The 16,144-nt window shown below is 41.0% G+C and overlaps 1 protein-coding gene across 1 annotated transcript in view; it reads left to right on the forward strand.

Annotated features, from left to right (window-relative positions):
- The window catches only part of alk (ALK receptor tyrosine kinase), a gene marked incomplete at its 5' end in the record, with an annotated part of 329,164 nt that overhangs the window by 250,502 nt on the left and 62,518 nt on the right, over positions 1–16,144 (forward strand). The window contains one exon of the mRNA XM_084569391.1: positions 12,920–13,053. Coding sequence (XP_084425517.1) covers positions 12,920–13,053 — 134 coding nt within the window. The remainder of the gene's footprint in view (positions 1–12,919; positions 13,054–16,144) is intronic.

Consider the following 16,144-nt stretch of genomic DNA (forward strand, 5'->3'; position numbering starts at 1 on the left):
CAAGGGGTTAGTGCATGTTTTGTGGATGATGTGAGAGGTTGAGTCGGGTGCAGCAGGTAATGCAGCAGATGAATCTCTAACACTTGAAGCCCCTGCTGCTAATCATGTCTGGTTTAACCAGCATTCCTCACTAAAACAAATTCATATCGCATTCACATTGATTGCTGCTTTCCAAAGCTCTGAGCCAAACACCCACTCCCTTGAGCTTCCTATTTCTACATGGAAAATATCCTATTTATACAACCCCAGGCCTTAGGTTTCAAGTAAATACCACTTACATATTCCCTTTTAATACACAATAAATAGGCAGCCCAATTTGAGCTTCCACATAAAGAAAACATGAACATGACAGAAATGCTGTGCAGTTCCCATCTTACACTGTAGTATACTTAAAATTCTCAACTCAACTCAACTCAACTTTATTTATAAAGCCCTTTAAAACAGCTGTGGCTGACACAAAGTGCTATACATAAAATACAACCTAAAATATAAGACATCAAACATAGATCAAACATCTTCTGTTGACTTTCATGTTCTCTTGAAACGCTCATGCATTGAGGTTTTGTGAACGGTCTGCACTTCCAAATGCTGGTAAGCGCGTTTAATTGAGACCGCCATCAGCAGAGACGTGCAGAATTTGTATAGATTTTGGGAGCCATCTGTTAAAATTATAATTCAAAAATTAATTTAAAGATCTCAATCCGCAAGTGAGCATTTCTGCCATATGTATGCATATATTCACCATATCCTGACATGCGTGGAAATTAGTTCCAGCATTTAATTGATCCATTTTGTGCGCACACACGAGCTAGTGAGCACACTCGGAGCAGTGGGCAGCCACGTGCAGCACTCAGGGACACACATTAACAGAAGAGAAACCTAAAAAACCTAACGGATGGTAGGTTTTCATACTTTCCTCTAATCATTGTCAATTTTCTGGCAGATTATGGGATGCGGTTAACTCCTAGGCTTCTACAAACTGAACTTTTTTTTTTTTCATAGATGTTGTCTTAACAGGTCACACACCAAAAATGTCTCGCATCATTGTAAGAGATTTGAGAGTCTTGAACATAATCTCCTCTTTTTATTCTCAGTGTTCTCTGAATAGTCTGAGGTTATGACGTACCCTCGAGGGATTTTTTTCCTGGGTTTCTTAGTAGCATTTCTCAATCACGGTACACTTACTTCTAAACCATTGACTTCATACTAACATCACCATCTCTTCTTGTGCACAGAAAGTATACATTCCTTATAGTAGCATTGACAAAAGATGGATGTTCTCAGTTCCTGCAGTGTGAGCACGATGGATTGTTCCTCCAAAAATGAAAACTATGAAAAGGTTCCTGCGAAAGCTCCTTTGGTCGCGTCCGATATAGGTTTGGTTTTTCTCAGTGTGTGACAAAATAACAACACTGCTGACATCACAGTATCTCATGTCCTTAGGACAGGAAATATCTTGCCATTTGTCTCCTTACTGGTCTAACGCATCTCCAAGGTTTGTTCATACCTTGAAGGAAAGGTGTAGACACCACTGAAGTGACTTTCCCCATCTTCTTCTCTTACAAAATACAGTTGCCAGTAGTATGTTTGCAGAATGCAGACTTATTTAACTCCCTAAAGTCCTCTTTTACTTCCCACTAAACAGTGCAAGCACGTCAGCTAACATGTTGTTTTTGCTTTCATGTTTGACAGCTGTAGCATCTGCCGGTCTGGCTAATGTGTTTGTAGTAGGGAGAATAACGGAATTCTTTTGAACATGTGCCTGTTAACTAGACAGCATGTGATGTAGTCTGACGACACTTGATAGGGTAGATTAGTCAGGCCGGAAAGGTGACTGTCCTGCAGTTTTGAGCCATCGTCCATTTCATCCAAGCTCAAGGCTCCAATGGCAGCATTTGAAAAGTGAACATGTTTTAATCATAAGTGGTGTCACTCGATTGGAGTGTTTTCCTGTGGCCCCGCAATGTATGAGGTTGCAAAGTAATTGAATTTGGGTCATAATTAAGGAGCCATGTGATCTCTCCCCCCCATGCCTTTCATCTTCGTAATAGCCTAGCAGTTTACGTCAAAAGGCAAAGTTTTCATCACAGAAATTGGTAATTTATAGAGGTCTTCCATGCTTTATGTGCCATGTAAGGTACAGCAACAGCCGTATTAAATTAGATATGCAGTTCAATTTGACATTGACAAGAAGAGAACACAAATGAGTTGAGAATCAGTCATGTGAGAGCTTCCAAGGAGAATGGGCAGCAAATGCAAAATTAATGATAGGGCTGATTTCAGCTTCCTCCTCTAATATCCTTGCTCGCTTTCTGGTCCTGAATAGAATGCCACTTTCTGTTATTTGTTTGAAGAGAACGAAATTTCCATTCCCTCCACAAGCACGGTTAACTGAAACCCAAGCCCTGATATTTCCCACTTCACAATTGCTGTGATATTTCAATCAGCACAGTATCATTAGACAGCACTGCAACTGCAGAGCTGAAACCTCCGAATTATTCTGAACAGCAACGTGTAGGCAGTATAACACAGTTCATGATGTAACAGTATGAGGGAAAGCAGCTCAGAGAGAGTTATGACTGAGAAAATGAAGGAATGTGACTGATTGCTGCATAGATAATGGAGGAGACTCTGTACTGAAATTATAACACAGATGCGACAAGCTGCGGCAGTGATGACTGTGACATAATATAAATGGGATATGTGCTTCTCCACCATATACAGACAGGGTTAGTAATCACATGGGCTGTGGGGTTTTTGATGCTTCCACTATCTGCTGTTTACAGGCTGATATGTGAAGACGTTCCAGCTGTAAATCGCTGTTAATAATCAGATCAGTAGATCTGGAAAATATTGAGTCAGTAATATTGAGTCATGAGGACTTCTGCGTTCAATGTGAAGTGCGGCTTTTATCCATATCACTTTTACTCTTGCTGCTTGTCACCACGCATTATTCAATTACCTCACCGTAATCCACTATATTGTCATAAACAACCACCATACAGTGGCTGTGATATACTCCATGCTCCGTGACTCATGTTATCCCCATTTGCAAACTGCACAGCCTCCAGCAACTGACCACTAATGTTGCAGTCAATGTTGTCAGACATTGGTTTGAGTTTGCTGCTGTGGGGGAGACACAGTATTATCAGAATTAAATCATTCGAAGGCCATCACAATCAGCGTGGAGCTCTCACCAAGATGAAGCCACATGGTTTCTCTGTGATGGAGTTTGACTACGCAAAACTCATCAGTCCGCCTCTTCATCTTGCTTTTCTGAAACTTTTCCAGGCAAGCTGTTTGTTGTGCTAGCAAACAACCTTTCAGCAAAAACCCTATTCTTTACCACAGAATATTCTGTAATTAGCTAAAAGACATTATAGTCTACTTTTTGATAGCAACATGTTTAGGGATGCACCGATCCGACTTTTTCAGTCCTGATACCGATACCAATGCCTGGGCTTTGTATATCTGTCGATACCCGATACCGATCCGATACCATTGTTGAATTAATAATAAACTGCATACCTTCCACCTTATACCTTCCTTCCACCATGTAGAAGAAACTAAAGGCACCAGACTTTCCTAGCTAAACATTACTTTCCTAACTAAGACAAAATAACATAGATGTAATGTATTGAATACTTATTTATTTGTTATTTAAAGAACAATTGTGCATCCAAATCGAAAATAGAATGTAATCAAACTTCTTAAAATAAATTTAAAAAGATAAACACTTACTTTGCAGACATTGCAAACAGCCGTCGAACTAGTTGATGTGGCAAGCGTGAAGTATCTCCACACAGCCGACTCTTTGGCTCGCTCCATGTTGCTTAAATGCTCCAACTCGTTCTTCTTCTTCTTCTGTTTAATGGCGGATCATATCTTCACGACATATACCGCCAACTTCTGGACTACTACACAGGCTCTCCAACTCGTTCCAGCATGCGACACACGTGCTGCTAACGAATGACGTAGGATCTGCTGCGACGGAGGACAAAAAAAAAAAAAAAAACTGGATCGGCCCGTGGATCTGTTAATTTTTCCGATCCCCGATCCAGCTATTTTGTCAATATCGGGGCCGATATCCGATCCCAATATCGGATCGGTGAACCCCTAAACATGTTAGTCTCATCAGTGTATGAAAGCTGAAAATGAAAGGGATGTATTTTCTGATTTTTAGCAGCAACACACAACAACACAATCAAACACCCAAACATACGTATGAGGCCAGCTGACAATCTAGTGCAGAATCAAGAGGAATGTGACTTTTTTGTGCGTCAGTGTTTCCAGCCCACACACTGATGGGTGTTCGGGAAAACTGCCGCTCCTCCAGGTGGCCAGACTGCCCCTGGTTCTTGAGGTTCTTCTGTGTTAGCGGCAAGATTAACTGCTGCCTTTTTTTTTTTTTTTTTATGAACCACAGATACATTTTAAGTAATTCCTGGAGCCTGCAAATAACTGGTGAGAGATATCTGAGTGCAGATGGGCAGTCAACTGAAGCAACCTGCCAGTTAGAAGTGAACATGATGCAGGATCCTGTTCCGTTTTTTGAATTCTTCTGCTCCACTTCTTCTGCTTCGTGACGGTGGACGCATTATTTTTCTAGTTTTGATTGGTTTGCATGCACCCGTATTCATTATTATAAACCTATACACACTGAGTGGATAGTGCCTTTTTTATCAATATTTTCATCCAAAAGGCATTTATAGAGTCACACAAACAAGTTCACTGGCTCGCAGATGGCTTGGGCTCATTTCATTTAGAGGTGTATTACAATTCCCAAACCTATAGCCCCTATCCAATTTGCTGAGATCATTTATTCATGATGGGATGTTCAATGGAAGATGCCAAAGATCTCATCTCCTTGCAGGCCTTTAAGAATAATCAGGTCTGTGACAAGACTTACTCAAGATAGCAAAATGTATTCATAAAATCTCTAGTGCTGGAGAAGGAGACTCATGAAATGGAAATGGGGTTTATTGTAGATGTTTTGAAACATTGTCATGATGTACATCTATTACTGAAGACTCTTCTCTTATAAATTCTTTCATAACCTCTGATCCAAGCCCTTGGTCAGCCAGAATCCCCAGTTAGAACTCTTTTTGATTTGTCAATTTTAATTTGTTCAGTTTGTTAGTGTTGCCCTTACTTCTGCAGACGAGATTACTGCATAGGAAGACTTTGTAGCCCAGCTTAGCCAGACTCAGTTCTTATTAAAATATGAGTATGGTCACACGCTATTTGAATTTCATTAGGGGGCGTGTTTCAAACAATACAAAGAAAAAAAAATATCTCTGCGAGCTCAATAGCGCTCAGACGTGTGACTGCATCGTTGTTAATCTTCTGTGCATCGCTGCATAAAACCAGCCCAAAAAAAAATGACTGGCCCAGATGATCTTCGCAGGAAATAATGGGTCCCAAATGGAGCAACATCAGACCCACACACATGTATTTAAATGCACATACAGGTACTCATGAATGCCACTATGAAGGTAATATGTGCTTTGACAGTGTGACGATCCCTCCCACTCTCTTCATTATTTGATGCAGGTGGAGCTGGGAGGGGTCTGCTGTGAGTACCTGCCCATGTGGGCTCGGTTTCTTAGAAGGGCATAAAGGACGGCCCTTCTCAGTGTCTTTGTCTCTCTCCCAGCCAGGCCTGCTGCATCCTCGTCATCATGATCCTTTTGTTTGGTTTGTTGTACCCTCCAACATTATACTCATTTTCTGAGTATTATCATTTGGGTTGAATTAAATAAACTCATTTGACGGTTACTTCTGTGTGTGGCCTCCCTCTTTGTTGCCGGTTTTGAGCCTAGCGGTAACAAATGGGGGCTCATCCGGGATAATTTTCCTTTTAGTTTGTCGTCTGAAGGGAAGTTTAGTGCTGGGAACCTAGTAGAGGTAATGTGTTCTTTAAGGGACTGCCTCACACACATTTTGGTTGGCTCAGTTTTTCTTGTGGATTGATGTGTTGGCTTTATGTTACCAGGACTCTTTGTAGTCTGGTAAATGTATTGCTCCATAGATTTTGGCCCGGTAAATCTGACTTGTATTTTTTTCAGGTGTCAGTAAGTGGTGAAGGCTGATGAGTCATATGGAACCTTTATTCCTGATAGGCATAAGCAATGCGGGGCTGTCTCCACTGACCTTTTTTTGTAAGTAAGTGGTAAGTAAGTGGTTAGAGCATTTGCTTGGGTGCACTTCCATGACTGACAAGGTGATTTTCAGCTTGCTGAGAGTTAACCTGCCATTAACCTGCCATGAAGACTGAGTAAGCCAGCTAGTATTGGTTAGGCAGTTAGTCAGTGGGATGAGGTTCCGTATTTAAAGCAGTCTGGTGCCACAACTGGTGTGGTGGAGACGGGGCTCTTGGTCGGCATGGCTGAGCGCGCCTACTTCGGGATGGAGGACGGAAGCGTGCAGGTTCGGGATCCTCCAGTCAACTGATGACTTTGCCTCAATCACCACCATCATCGTCACAACAGATAGCTTGCGATGTTCACACAGGTTCCTAGAGTTAAAATCAATAACAGACACATTTTTTGAAAAAGGAGAATGAAACCTAGACCTTTATACTCTGCAGCCATCTGCGAAACACCAGTCGATATGTAGTTCTCAACAACAGCAGTGACACACTGGTGACATTAAGCCTGTCATTAAATATAGGTTCCTTTGTGAAGATGTGTTCAAATAGCCATGTGCTGCAATTCATGTATCTTACAATTACTGGAAGAGGCCGATTTCTGGAGTAGGTACAATGGAAGAGGTGTGACCACTGATGATTGCCCACTTGGTCTGTGCTCATGTGTAACTTGGCTTAGCGTTTTTGTGTGTATCTGAAATTGCCACAGTGACGTGATGGACTTGCTTGCGCCACTTTTTTTTTTTTTTTTTTCATCTGGCTTGTTTATTTGGTTGGGTTTGCTTTCATCCTGTGTAATTTGCTTGTGGCAGATTGTTCATTTTTTCAGTCACGGAATAATTTGCTTCGCACCGAAATGCATGATAGCTGTATTCAGGTGTGAGTCATCGGAATATACAATGACTAAAGCTCGCCTTGAGTGCAATTCAAAGTTTTAGTGTGTAAAATAATGTGTTATCCTCGTGATTTCAGTCGCCTAAGCCACTTTTCCCAAGTTTATAATGTTCCCAGACTGACACTATAAAATGTGTTTGTTATCCATTATCTGCGAGGCACATGTGTGATGAGGACAAGCATGTAGTTAGTTTTCCAGGAATGTGGTGTATCATAAGCATTCTATAGCTAATAAGTTTGAGACTCAGAAATAGAGAGAGATATTTAGAAATAGAGATTTTTTTTATTTAATCAGTGAATTCTGTCAAAATATGTCCTAGTATAATCCACTTCTGCTTACATGATCTACCCTATCATTCCATCTGCTTTAAAGACTAACAGATTATGCTCTCAACAGATAGCATCCAAAGTGTCCTGCAATTTTGGGGAAGTGGCCTTCATTCAGCAGTCCCATGTCAGGCCGTTCAATCTATTCTGCTCTTCTCTTGACATATTGGCTTAAACGTGCTGCCATTTGACAGTCAAAATCAATGTGGCTTAAGGAGAGATTCCCTTCCAGCAGCAATCATGGCAGCACCTCCACCCACCTCCTAAGTCCTTAACCCCTGCTGTCTCCATGCACACCTAGTCCTAGGCAGCGTCATTTTCAATCAATCTCATCTTTCCACTGTTATAAAAAAAAAGCTACGCACTTCAATCTGAAACAGCCAGCATGATCAAAACCTATGCCGATGTCTCTTTGGGGGTAAAAATTCCATTACCATGTAAAGCAGTTTCCATTTCTGTCCTCCCCTTCTTTAGTTTTACTGCCAATGCATTCAACAAGATACTTGGACTTTGGGAATGATTGAAACCTTTTCCATTCCGTGCGCTTTAGCTTGAGGACCTGAGTTAAATGGTTTCGTCAATACCATACACTGTATTTTGTTGATACCTACACGTTATAGGTAGAAGTGTTTTGTCATGGCATCTCTAGGTTGGTTTTACAGAGGGCCATTTTCCATTTTTTTAGATGGGCTTTTGGCCTTAAACAGATTACAGATCCTGTCTCTTTGCGCTTGAGCAATTTTAGCATGGTGTCATGCGGCCACATCTCAAACCAATCGGTCTTTTTGACTGATACACTCATTCATTCATTCATTCACTGCATGAAAAAATATTAACAATAGCAGTTAATTACCAAAATTGGTGAATTTGACGTTTAAGTTAATGTAATGTATCTTAATATGAGGAAGACAATAAAATGCTTTTATGCATTCCGTAGTTTGGTCTTCCTGTCTACAGTGTTGGCACATGAAGTCCCTATATTTATTTATTTATTTATTTATTTATTTAAATCTGTCGTCTGATAAAGATGACCACACACAGAAACTATGCACAGTGAGGCCAGTGCATTTTATTTCTTATTTATTTTTTTGCCAAGATTTGCATTCCGACACAAGACGGAGTTGACAGCCGGTGAGGACGATTTTGTGGTTTTCTAATCCTGAGAAGACATCAAGAGCAAGGACAGTTTCACCTGCTGATAAAGGCTGTGGGATTATCCCGGCCGTTTCCAGTTGCGAGCAGTGCAGTATGTACACTGTTTATCAGGAGACATTTAGGATGACGACATTTGCAGATACGTGTTCTGGCGGATGAAGCTTCTGACGGATGCAGACAACGTAGAAAGTCAAGCCTTTTCTGAAAACTTTCGTTAAGGGCAAATGTTTTGTAGCGGGTGTAAAGCATGTAGTCATTTTAGGCAAAAAAATACAGACTTTGAGTGCGGACTCCTTTACTTCTTTATTGTATTCAAGTAAGCCTCACAGCATTAGAAAAACATTACCACTTTGAAAACATTATACATAACACACTTCTTCATGTATTGTTGGTCCTGATATATGAGACTCCCAGCTAATGCAAACCAGAACCCATAAGACAAATAAGTCTTAATGTGGTTAGGACATAAGCAACCTCCATCCTCCTTAACAAACACACACACACACACACCAAATGGAAATGAAAAACGTTACATTAGCCAGAGCAGAGCACTAAGGGAGCATAAATGAATAGCATTATGAAATGAGAATTGTCAATTGGCAGCAAAGATTAGTTGGTCTGAGCTAATTTGTTTTCCCGTTGTGAGAGAGGACAAAAAAAAATATTCCAATCATAATCATAGGGACTTTCACCAAAGACCAGCCTGAACAAAGGTCAGGTGATTTTAAATAATCAACATGCTGTTAGCACCACAATGAGAATTATTAGCATCCGCTCCCCGATTAGTTATGTGTATCTAATTCCTGCATGAGGGCTTGCTATCCATTTGTTTTCATTTTATGTATTTTTACTTAGGACCAGTGCGCCTTGCATGGTATACTACTAATTAGGTTTAAATGTTTGATTGATGTGCTCTGGCAGCCCTGCTCTTATCTGCTGCTCAGTTAATCAGTCCTGTGAGAATCAGTGAAGACCATGTGATAAAAATAAATGCAGTTTTATACTCTGACTAGACAGAGATTAGCCTTACATTGCTCACTTTAGATAGAAGGCAGTATAGCTCTGTCCATTGTATTTTAGCATATTATGCATATTCAATGCTGAGCACATTTGGTTATACTCTTTCACCTATGAATTGAAGACTTTGTGGATTATATTTAGTGAGTTCTTTAATCCCTCTTTATAGGTGCAAGAATACAAGGTGTTTACCTGCATATACAGTAATTACTTTATGTACCAGCAGGCAAACATTCCTGTACAGGTGGAGTCCTATTATCATCATGCTGATTACTCATACAACAGAAAGGCCATTTCTAAATTTAGCTGAGCTGGTGGGTGAATTCAGTGAGACGCTCTATATTACTGAGCTGGCAAATCATTCCAAGGTTATCAAGGAGACAGTGACAGCCCTTATCTAAGGTTTCATTTCCTTCCTATTATGGAGAATGGCAGGGAGCAGGTCCCACACGGCAAAGCTGTTCTGTAACGGTGTACTGTGGTGCTGTAACATCACTTCCCATCTGGTCAGCTTCCCTCCACTCTGAGGAGCAACTGGGTGGAGAGAGAGAGAGTGACAGAGACGGTTTAGCGAGCAGCGCCTGGAAATAGGTGAGAGGAGCGAGAAAGAGGGAGAATAGTGTTTGTGTAATGTTGGGTTATGTGTGCATTTACATTTGCTCTGCTCTTAGCACAGTTTTACCCAAACAAAGCACAAAATAACCTCCCCCCCCCCCCAGACACAAACACAGACACTATTTCCCAGTGCACACCTCATAATCAAAAGGTACAGTAAAGACCTACTGGTAAACTTATGGTAAAAATGCTGAAATTGCATTTTGTGACAAATGGCAGACTACGTGGTTCATCTACAGGAAACATAATGCTGTTGAGATGTGGCATTCTATGTTAGATTAAATAAAGTATCAGCGAATAAAGCATACTTAGAGCAAACAGTGGTCAAAACCCGGAGCTTCCTCAACTCTTTTTAAACAATTTTAAATCTCCATGGTCTAAAAAAATCAAGAGCACAAACATCAGATTTAAAACGTGGCGGTTACATCAATTTTTATCAGTGAACAACACAAATCATGTTAAACTCCGTAAAGAGCAGGTGAGCGGGCGGTATGTATGGAACGTTTGGGGGGAGGTGGCTATAGAGAGCCGAAGTCCCGCCCCTTCCGATTGCCTCCATGGGACCTATCTTTCGAAAAAATATGAACGGCAGTCTATGGCGAAAGATAAATTATTTTCTGGTCCCAATCGACTTGTGCCTTGGATTATACATATATTGTTTTTCAGAATAAAAAATGATTTTACATGTCAAGAATGTCACAGTTTGTCGCAAGATAGTTAAGTAAAACGCTATGGAAAATACGTAATTAAACGAACTACAAGTCCAAGTCGCTTACCTTACGTCACCGCATTTTCCTTCCACTCTTCGGTTCTGTCTGCCCTTCCTGACATGACCCGATTTATAATGATTTTCACCTCGTTTGATGCTTCTGCCTTCGTCCTGGAAGAAGACGGTAAAGCTCAACAAGGAGACAGCCATAGTTCTCTAGTGACGTACATTGTTCGAGACGAGAGATGTAGTTCACTAAGCGATCTCATACAAAACCTAATGTTGTTCAGCTTATTTACGTCAAATAATTTATCTCTTGACGTGAAAAATTATCTTTTAAATTCACACACATCATATGTGAAATTCATGCCACAATTCGAACGGGACCAAAAAATAATTATGATCTCTCCATTAACTCCCGTTCATATTTTTTCGAAAGATAGGTCCCATGGACCGGAAGTAGAAGGGCGGGACTTCGGCTCTCTATGGGGAGGGGAGGCGGTGGGATGCTTTCGGGAGCAACAGGAAAAACAACACAAGCACAACATTGTTTGAAACATCTGAACATGTTTCCGGGCAGCCATAGTGTTAACATTGTATAGGAAACCCTGCATGTCCTCATAGCATCCAAAATCGTGTTGGTAAAAATCTTTAGAAAAGAGCCTCAAGCCCTTCATCCACATTGACTCTCATGTGTCTAATCCAGTCATGGATTTGATAGCATGATCACGAAACGGCTTTCCAGGAAAGGGGTGAAAATCCAAGACAATATCTCGATACTTAGCCTGAACTAAGTACCGTGATAAAGACAACATTATTGTCCAGTGTGAGTTGTGTTTTTGGCCACCCTGCAATATAAAGTCCAACACTTGTAGTTCCACTTATGTCTCCACTGACTTCATAGAACCAGTCCGGTGGCAGCTGCTTGATATTCAACTATAACTAGTCCCGTTTCTGAACTACAGTGGGCATAGCTGAGCTATTTTTATTTTTTTATTATTTAAATACATTTAGAGCTTTGCGTTAGTCATTTGATCTACTTATTGTTTTTTTTTTTTACCTGATTACATGTCAAATTACATTTATCCCACATAACATGGCTAAAAATACACCACACGTTCTGCAACATCAAAAACAATTTCTTAATCTAGCTAGCTCATCAGAGAAAAAAAAAAGAGATGCTTGTATTTTTGTTTAGTGTTGATTTGGTTGTCTTGACAGCAAAATGGATGTGTGTTCTGTTTTACATCAGAGCTGTTGATGTGAAAACAGTGCAATAGTGTCAGCAAAAAGTTAAAATGACAGATCAAAGTTCTTTTTTAGTGTCACATCTGTCTCCTGTGATGACCTCTGTATTCCAGCATGCAGTGTGGCTTTAAAAAAATGAACTGTCTTTTCAGGGAAGTGGTTGTTTACAGCGCATTGACTATATTTGGTGTCATGCCTTGTATGTATTAATGATGGGATGGGCAAGAGACAGGGGGAGGGGAGAGAGAGGAGGAGGAAGAGAGAGTGAGATTGTTGATGGCCTCGGAGCCAAAGAGAAATCACCACAATTTGCTTAATAAAATTAGGGGCAGTTGAACTGCACAAAGCCAGCCAGTGGTTGAGGGAGGACAGCATTCACGGCAGGACTGCAGCTGGCTAACACACAACAGCTTGTCCTGTTTCTTGATTACACACCAGCTGCAATAGTGACTTTAAATTGTATGCATAGCTCATCAGCTGTGAGCTTTCAGCTAAGACACCTCCTCACACCTGGTCAACTCTAAACCTCTACCTGACCTGTAGAGTCTGGGTGGGCTTAACGGGTGGGCCATGCTTCACCAGACAAAGGAAGAAAGGGACCATCCCAAAATGGAAGGGAATGAGGATGCCCCCTTGTCAGCTTCCACCGAAGCCCTGGATAGTCCCTCCTCTGAGACACTTGGAACCCGTGCTGAGCAGTCCCAAGCTACCCTGACCCCCAACCCACGCTGTGGCTGTGGGTATATCTGTCACCCATGGTGCCTGCTCCTTGCACTGACCCTACTCCTGCTTTCTCTCCTTGGCAGCTGGGCAGTAGTCCACCTCACCTCGGGGACACACGGAGGATCGCCTTTTCGGATCTCGGCCAGCTACGATCAGCGGATCCCACAGGATGATAGTGCTACCATCGAGCCCCACTTCACCACTAACTGCACCATGAGTAAGTAGCCCCCCATCGAAGTCCTTTTGCTATGTTTGTTTGTGTTCATTAGTTTTCCGAAATTTAAGAAAACAGTCTAATAATTATAAATTTGATTCAGAAATCGTGACAAAAGTTTCTTTTCCCATTTTTTCATTTCAAATTAAATATTTCTGGAAAAGTGTGATGCACCTTATCATTTGGGATGTATTCTAATATTATTTTTCCTATACCCTGAAACACTGACTTGATCAGTAACATTAAGCTATAATAAAAGTTCTGTGTTTCACAGTATAAATAAATCTGCATGTCAGATGATGACACTTCCTATGTGTTTAGTTGTTTTCTCGTTTCCTAACGTGTACGTGAACTAAATGTCTCTCACATGTCTGCAGAGTGACTGAGTTCTCAAACATGTCAAGCTGTGATTTTTAACTTCATTACACCATGTTGTGGAGTGAAATGCGTAAACCAGTTGAGACTGAAATAATATCTTCTCTGTCAACCTCGAAAGCCCCTAAAATTGAATTAATATAATTGATTCAATTTCCTCTGAACTAGACGCACAAGCACAGCAACCCTTGCTAAAACATTTCTTGTGTGCGTCACTGAGGAAATATGGATAAAATCCTTGTTTCCTCTGACAGAAATATGTTTGCCAGGCAAAGACATGTCAAATGTCACACTTAACAAACCAGCGAAATAGGATATTTTAAATATCCACGTTTCTTTTATGTCATTGTGTTTTTTCGTACAGCTACGTGTTGTAGTAGTTGTGATTTATTTATTTTATTTTATTATTTCTTTATTTGAGTAAGTTTGGAAGAGCTCAGTTAAGAAAACGTTTTACCAGACTGACATGATATGAAGTGAATTCACATAAGAAGGAATAATCAAGTAATGGGTGACCAAGAGAAATGGATCACCAGTAGCTTATTATTATGGACTTAATTAAATCTTGAGTGGGCAGCAGCACTCAGAAAAAAGTCCCTAATAATGCTGCTTACACAACATTGTCCTTACAAAGTTTATTAACTAGACGTGATATTTCTGTAAATGTGTTTTTCACAACACCTTGCAGCATATGTCTTCAGTAAATATGTTGATTAGAGGGTTTTGTAGGCTTTAGTTGTCATTCTGAAATGCTGGATAGGAGATAATGTACTTTGAAGTAAGTACAAATAAACAGACATGAAAATACATATTAAACAAGAAAAAAGTTTGGGAAGATACACCGTCAAAGAGTCTCTGATTTAGGAATGCTTACCCACGCTTTCTTGCCGTTCACTTAAAGTTCAGAGATGATTTTAGGCGCAGGATGTTTAAGATGCATCCACAGATGTTCAGCTAGGCAGGAGGGCTATTCCATCAGCTTCAGCTTGGGCCTCTTAAAGTACTTCATGGTGGATTTCCGAGTCTTCTTTGGCTCATTGTAGTATTATAGAAGCCAACCTCTTTTCACTTTCCTTTCCTTGACTGACAGCAAGAGATTTGCATTCAGAATTTTCTGGTATTTAGTACAATCCATGCTTCCCTCCATATGTGCAGCGTTTCTTATGCCACTGGCAAACACCCTAAGCTACCTTACTAGTCCTAACATGTGAAATCAATTTGCATAAAATAAAAATTGAAGTAAAATTTGATTACGCATGCAATTATTTCCCTGTCTGAGGCTAGCTGTCATCATCACAGATTTTGATCGGATCACTTGGACAAAAGACTGACAGATGGACCTGCGTGGAGTTGAGTGTCTCCTATATTTGATTGCTTGTTATGCTACATACTGGAAGGCATTCAAGTGGGCTTTACCGTGTTTTTTTTTTTTTCTATTATACAAGGCAAAGCATCTTAAAATAGACAGATCATTCTCAGAGACCTGTTTTTAAATTCAAAGAGATGCTCACAGTCCAGCAAATCTTTTTGCACTCTGTCAGAGTGAAATTGCTTTTATTCAGTCAATATTTAGCTTTGGATGAATGAGAAACTTCACCCAGTGGGAAAAATTTTTTCCTCACATTTGGTTCAAATGGGACCTTTGGACTCGAGGTCAGGTCGGAGCAGTCCAGCTGAGCAACCTGATGATGATAATAATAATGATAATAATAATACATTTTATTTTTAGGACGCCTTTCAGGTCACCCAAGGTCGCCTAACGGATAAAGACCTATTAAAACAACAAGCAAAAACAACAAACAGTGGACAGGGAGGGTAGTGCAGGGCAAGAAGCTGAATGATGATATGGAGTCTGACTGTCGTATGTGAGGGGGCAGGGAGTTCCTGAGCAGCTGAAGGCGCGAGCACCCGTGGTGCTGAGGCGCGAGGTGGGGATGGTGAGGAGTCCAGCAGAGGTTGAGCAAAGGGTGCGGGGGGGGGTACTCCTGGAGTAGGTCAGACAGGTAAGTGGGGGCCAGATTGTGGAGGGCTTTGTAGGTTAGAAGGAGGAATCTCGTATTGGATGTGGTATTGTACAGGGAGCCAGTGGAGTGAGATGGGAACAGGGGTGATGTGGTCAGATGATTTGGTGCGAATGGTGATCCGGGCGGCAGAGTTCTGGATGATTTGTAGTCTTTTCCGACCACAATACTTCATACCATAAACTCTTTAACCTAAACATACTCCTGTTCTAAAACATAAATGGAAGTCAAATGTTTAAAGTAGTTTCTAATAAAAGTGCAAAACCAAAAAAACAAGAACTTCACCTGCAACAAATCAATTAGTACGTCTCCTGCGATTGGGCTTTTATCTAACTGTCTTTACTGTCACCGGTAGGACAGAGCAGAATGGGTGCAGTTGCTCATGCAAATCCAGCTTTGGTTGAACAGTGTCTAATTGTTCCCAGCTCTGGGTTCACTGTGTTCCTCTTGCCAGGCAGCACATAAGCCCTAACTAGTAGAGAGAAAAAGCATGCAGACGTGCCGTACTCTCCTCAGGCACCACCTGGGTCCCCAGCACAACACCCACGACACACATCCCACTCCCAAACTAAGCCTTAATCCGTCTCGGCACGCTCTCTGTGCGGCCTCACCACATTTCGCGGTGTTCTAAACCTCCCCCACTTTCCCCTCCAGCACCTGTCACAAACCTGGGCTCAAATTACCTTCTTTTCTACCTA

The sequence above is a fragment of the Chelon labrosus genome, assembly GCF_963514085.1.
Source record: "Chelon labrosus genome assembly, chromosome: 20".
NCBI classification, from domain to species: domain Eukaryota; kingdom Metazoa; phylum Chordata; class Actinopteri; order Mugiliformes; family Mugilidae; genus Chelon; species Chelon labrosus.